General features: G+C 34.6%; 1 protein-coding gene across 1 annotated transcript; it reads right to left on the bottom strand.

The window, feature by feature from the left end:
- Window positions 1–722: 722 nt before the first annotated feature.
- LOC149455534 (interleukin-17A-like) lies at window positions 723–5,574 on the bottom strand. Its single transcript, XM_089685982.1, has 3 exons — window positions 5,504–5,574; window positions 3,852–4,024; window positions 723–1,063 (listed from the first exon to the last, which is right to left on the bottom strand). Exons 1-3 carry the CDS (start codon window positions 5,528–5,530, stop codon window positions 829–831), a joined length of 435 nt encoding a protein of 144 aa, XP_089542108.1. The 5' UTR covers window positions 5,531–5,574; the 3' UTR covers window positions 723–828.
- Between the last annotated feature and the right edge of the window lie 888 nt (window positions 5,575–6,462).

Here is a 6,462-nt window from a genome sequence, read left to right as displayed (position 1 = left end):
CATGTTTGAAGCTGGTTTTATGAACAAGGTCACAGTCTTGATTGAACAGAAAATGGCCTTCCCAAGCTGTTTCAACAGCGTTGTAAATGCACAACTGTATAAATGTATTCCTAAGCTGTAGCACTAATTGTGCACTTTACTAGAAGCACCACTCAGTTGTTTGAAGAAACATCCAGATATGTTTGACCATATGGTGTATGTAGCTAGCAAGTGGAAAACGGTCTCCTGGTAGGAAAAATCGAAACCATCTCATAGACTGCTTCACTCAAGGTCTTTGAGCTTAGATGAAACTATCTTCTAATGTCTAACAAACACCTCAACCCTTGGTTGAATCAGAAACAGCAGATTTAGGAATCACAATTTTGAAGGTTATGAAGGTATTTTTATCTCAAGCACCAGTGAGCTATAAATGTTACGGATAAGAGGAAATGAGTTTTTGCAAATTTCATTAAAAATCAGGACATTTAGTGAACAAAGCCATGTCAAACTGCAGTGGGGTGTCACATTTAGATGCACAACACACCTGTAGCTCTAAAGTGAAACCAACTAAACTTCAGTGAAGACAAAATCAGTAATTGGGTTGCAAAATCATGTTCAGCCCTATTGGCCACTCAACCCTAATTACCATGAAACTTCAGCAAAAAAACAACTGTTATAATACAAGAAACAGATGAATATCATTAGGGTTGATTCTCATACCAAAATAAAAAAATGTTGCACAATTGTGGTTTTCTAGCTTTATTATTGATAAATAAAATATAATACATGCGTTGTCAAAAGTGCATACAGTTAACATTTTTGTAACAAGATGAAAGATTCTACAGTCCTCTAAGCAGGCTGGGAAATAGGCTTGGTACAGGTGCAACCAACAGTAACCAACTGTGTTTCCAGAAAGAAGTTCTGGTGGCAATCTTTGATCTCTCGGCGAAGGACCAGAATTTCCTTTTGGATGGGCATGGACATCATCCCAATGTCTTCTTTGCCCTCCATGTCCAGACACCACTGATGTTCACATACTGCTTGACGAATAATGGTAGGGATTCTGTTTTCATCCTCATCCATTCTGAAAAAAAATCATAGATGAGACTGTAAATTGAAGACAGCATACATTCATCGGTAATATATTTGTAGCTTACAGAGAGACCCAAACAAGCCAAGGTCCTCCAGATGATGTGCCACTAAAATGTTTTTTACTACTAGAACAGTTATTTCTTTTCAAGAGGTCAATATTACACAATTCTGTAGATCATATAATGAAGAAGTACAACTTAAACCCCAAACAAAACATGGACAAGAACAGAACAAGGGGTTCCAAGCTTGAGAAAGTTTGTTGGGGAAATGGTAAGCACAATACTGTCTTACGTTGGCTGAAGAAAAAAATAGGATAGAGGTATTCAGGGTTGATAGAAATTGGGAGTTATAATTTTCACAAAATGATGGCTAAAGGTACTGGGGTCAATAAGAAAGGCAAAATTAATGACTAGATCACCTTCAGGGACATGTTTGATGTTACACCTATATTGAGGGTGTAACATGAAATATGTTAACATTTACCCACCCCCACCACAAACTGCTCCCATCAGGTGCTTCTACCTCCAGACATCTGTTTAGTCTTGAATTTAATGGGGCTGTGTGTAGCTCTGCCTGCACAGCCATGTTGTCCATCCATAAAAATCTATGAATAAAGTCCCATCATGTTGGAGGGACTACTAGATGTCAATTTAGCACAAGTGGTGTCACTACACTTATAGTTCAGTGTTTACTTTCTCCAGCCCTGTACCTGAAGGTCCAACTTAGAGACCTGGGTCTGGATGAAAAGTCTGTAGGAGTCTGTGCAATCAACTGGTCATGGCTGCAATGTTCAGCAGGCTCCAAAACAAAAAAATAATAAACTCACATTTTCTTATTATTTGGGTGCATTTATTACACTTTTACAAAGGATGGAATTTGCTTTTTTTTTTAAGTTTTGGTGGTTTTTCCAAGAGTGGGCTTCTGAGGGTTACATTAGACCTGTTTCTGTGCCAAGAAATTGTCCTTCCCAATTTAATTTTTTTAACAGATAAAAAACATAATTAAAAAAAGACGATAAAAGGAATTAAAGTGCCAGTATGCAAAATATAAATTTAAAAGAATTTGGAAAAAAAAGACAATTACAAAGATCATTGAATGAAAAATAATAAACTACTCTATATATACCATCTCAAAAAATAAATAAGTACATAAATACACCCCTAAAAAAAGTCTTATTTTTAACCAAGTGTTACCAAAGTAGCCAAGAAAGTAATATTTATAGATGGCGAAAATGGTAATTTTGCAGCAAAATCAATTTAGCCAAAATCACTCTGCTCATCACTGGAGATGAAGACAAACATTTTAAGGATTTATAGCTTAGTGACCTGAACCTATAGGTTGTATGGCACCAGGATGTATAGCTAAATCCTTTTACCTGCAAGTATTCACTTTCACTTTATCACTCTCCTTAAAAAAAACTATATAGCTAAAAGTCTGTGGACCCCTGACCATCATGCTGATATGAGTTTGGTGGACATCTCATTTCAAAACCATAGATGTCAATATGGAGTTGACACCTTTCATGGTTATAACAGCTTCCACTGCTCTGGGTAAAATTTTCCACAGGATTCCAAAGGATGTCTGGGTAAATTTGTGCCCATTCAGCAAAAAGAGCATTTGTAAGGTCAGGTAATGATGTTGGATGTGAAGACCTAGCTCACAGAAAGAGTTCCAATTTATCCTAAATGTTTTCAGTAGGATTTAGGTCAAGGCATTGTGAAGGCCACTCGAGATCCTCTACACCAAACTCATCAAACTGTGTCTTTATGGAGCTGGCTTTGTACACAGGAGCACTGCCAAGCTTGATCAGAAAAGTGTCTTCACCAAACTGTTACTGGAAGCATATAGTTATCTAAAATGCCTTTGTATGCTGTGATATTAACAGTACCCTTCACTACAAACACTGAAATCAATCATCTGGAGGAGAGTACACATACTTTTAGCTTTACCATGTGGGTAGGTGTGTTGGTTAAGTGTCCAAAAACATTTGGCTATATAGTCTATGAGCAACCCATTGTTTTCCCATTGCAACCTCACTCACACCTAGCCCCCAACTACAAACTAGAGTTATTTCCATAAAACCTAAGAAAAAACCGTGCTGAATTTGGTTGTATAGATTTAACAAAGATTAACTTGAGCAACAAACTTTCTTTAGCATGGCTGTAGTTTTTCCTGTAGAGCATTAACTGTTGACGAATCACCTGTAAATTTCTCAACTTGATTTTCTACAAGTACAAGCTGCTACAAAACGACAGATAAATGTGTAGATTTCTGGAGATTTTCTGAAACTACAACAACAATATCAAGAACCTGATCTGTTCTAACACCTCTACTATAGTTTTGAGATATGTATTATATTAAGAAAAAATAGCAGAAATTTTGGCTACAGAAATCTACACATTTAGCTGTCCTTTTGTAGCAGCTTGTACTTGTAGAAAATCAAGTGGGAAAATTTACAGGGGATTCGTCAACTGTCACTTACAAACAAAGTAATGCAAGCAAAGTTAGCTCATTTAATTTGTTGTACATATCAGGGTTGATTTACTAAAACTGGAGCACTTAGAATCTGGTGCATCTGTGCAAGGTGGGCAATCAGCTTCTAACTTCAGTTTGTTCAATTAAGCTTTGGCAAAAAAAACATTGAAGCCGATTGGATTCTATTCAGTGCTGCCCCAGATTTTGCACTCTTCAGGTTTAGTAAACCAACCCCATTAAATGAACCCCAACATGCGATTGTGAAGGTTTGAAATTAAGAATTACGAAAAAGGAAGATACGTTACTTGTAACTCCAGGGTGAGAGGGAGCGCAAATGTACTTCTCCTTCTATAATGTGACCTATGTCAATGCTTGTGTTGAGGCTGAGTCTTAGATTCTGCAGAAAAATCTTATCTCTGGGGAAAGGGCATGGTTTACTGTAGACACCGAGCAGAACAGCAGACACAATCACCAGCAACTGAGAAATAAAGACAAGACGGCACTGAATACTACAAATCATGATATTCATAATGACAATCATCATAAAAAAAGAATAAATGGCAAATAGTAGACATAGTAGTAATCCAGCCCGATATACTGCAACATCACTAACAATAATACAATAATAGTAATATACATTATTCTTTTGGCTAACATCTAGGAAAACCAATTTCACAGGCCACGTGCTTAGTATTGATATGTATGGAAATAACAGCATTAAATAAATATCTATCTATCAGGGGTGGACTGACAACTCATGGGGCCCCCAGGCAATAGAGGATCATGGGGCCCCTGTGTCCTTGCCCAAACTCAAAAAAGCCTATGAAAAAGGTACCAGGGCCCCCTACTGACTCAGGCAGTGCCCGAGTTTCCAAATGGTCAGTCCGCCCTTGCTATCTATCTATCTATCTATCTATCTATCTATCTATTTGTCTATCTATCTATCTATGTATGTATGTAATATCTATCTATTTATCTATCTATCTATCTATCTATCTATCTATCTATCTATCTCTATTGACTCTGTCTGTCCATATAAGTATCATACATCTATCTGCAACCTACCTATCTAACTTGCTCTGTGTATCCATCTATCACTCTTTGTGTATGTATTTTTAGCATTATATTGTGTTGTGTTGTTGTATAGTGCTAAATTATCTATCTATCTATCTATCTATCTATCTATCTATCTATCTATCTAATTCAATGGGTTATACCCATATGGAAGAAAAATATATTTCAAATATATTTAAAAAAATATTCTTTCCAAATTTATTGACATATTTTTGAAATGCTACAATTTTGGCCATATTCAGTATATTTCAAAATATATTTCAATATATATATATATATATATATATATATATACATACTGCATGTTGAAATAGGTTTTTATTACAACATATATGAAAAATATGTTTAAAAATACATTTCAAATATACTGTATGTCTTTAATTTACAAATCTGCATTTTTGGAATGCATTTACAAATATATGTAAAAATATATGTTAAAATGACTTTTTTTAATGTTAAAATTTTTTTTTAAATAAATATTTTTTTAAATGTATTCTTCAGATTTTTTTAACATATAAAAAAGTAATTTTAACATATATTTTTAGATATATTGGTAAATGCATTCCAAAAATGTAGATTTGTATTTTTAAAGACATGCAGTATATTTGAAATGTATTTTTAAAAATAGTTTTCATATTGTAATAAAAACGCATTTCAACATGCAGTGTATATATATATATATATATATATATATATATATATATATATATATTGAAATATATTGAATATGGCCAAAATTGTAGCATTTCAAATATATGTCAATATATTTGGGAAGAATATTTTTAAAATATATTTCAAATATATTTTTCTTCCATATGGGTAGTACTTTGCTCACTGTCATCCTTGTTTTCTGTGTCTTATAGAATAAGCCTATATAACTTACCATTGCAAATATTCTGGGTAAAGTCATTGTTGGTATCTATTTTATCTTCTCTTGCTCTCCAGGTGTCTATGAATCTTCTAGGCTTTTAGCAATCTGGCCCCATAAATTTATATACCTTGTGCAGCTGTTCTGGGTTTCCCCATAATGTAAACTATGACTGCATTTTCCATCAATTCTGCCAAAACTCCATGGGAAAAATTATTATCTTAATGACTAATTTTATAATTTGCTGTTAGCTAAATCAAACATCTTCAAAGCGTAAATTGGGTCAGATATTTGCATATGGTCAAAGCCACAAAATATAATTAGGTCATGACGCTACCTGTATTAACCTGAAAGTGGTTATAGGTGGTGACATTTGATTTTTCAGCAAGCCCATCAACAGAAAAATGTAATTATTTGTGTTCCTGCAATGTACAGTAGAATGTAATGGCTGGGAAATTAAACAGACAAAAAAATATGTATATCTTTCAGGTTCAAGACTTGATACGTTTTCAGGAACCCAGACCCCCTTCACTTTTTTCAATTTTGTTATGTTGCAACCTGATACTAGTTTTTTTAAATGCATGTTTTTTTTTCTTGTTAATCTACAGTCCGTACCCCATAATGACAAAGTGAAAACAGAATTTTAGAATTGTCTGCAAATGTATGAAAAAGTAAAAACTGAGCTATCGCATTGGCATAAGTATTCACAACCTTTGCAACAACACTTGGAATTTAGCTTAAGTGACTCCCATTTCTCTGAGATCATTGCTGAGATGTTTCTACGCCTTGATTGGAATCCACCTGTGGTAAATGGAATTGATTGGACATGATTTGGAAAGGAAGTGTACAATCCAAATGCACACATTTCTGCGTTAAAAATGTCTGTGTGTATAAGTGGGTGCTGCAGTGACCATCGGCTGGAACCGAACAGAATCAGCAAGGAAAAATGTCACCAGCACACCGAGGATCACCAA

This window comes from Staurois parvus, unplaced genomic scaffold, assembly GCF_062004578.1.
Source record: "Staurois parvus isolate SC_StPar_1 unplaced genomic scaffold, SC_StPar_1.0 ptg000390l, whole genome shotgun sequence".
NCBI classification, from domain to species: Eukaryota; Metazoa; Chordata; class Amphibia; order Anura; family Ranidae; genus Staurois; species Staurois parvus.
Note: the sequence above shows the minus strand (reverse complement) of the source record. Positions and strands in the feature narration are given on the sequence as shown.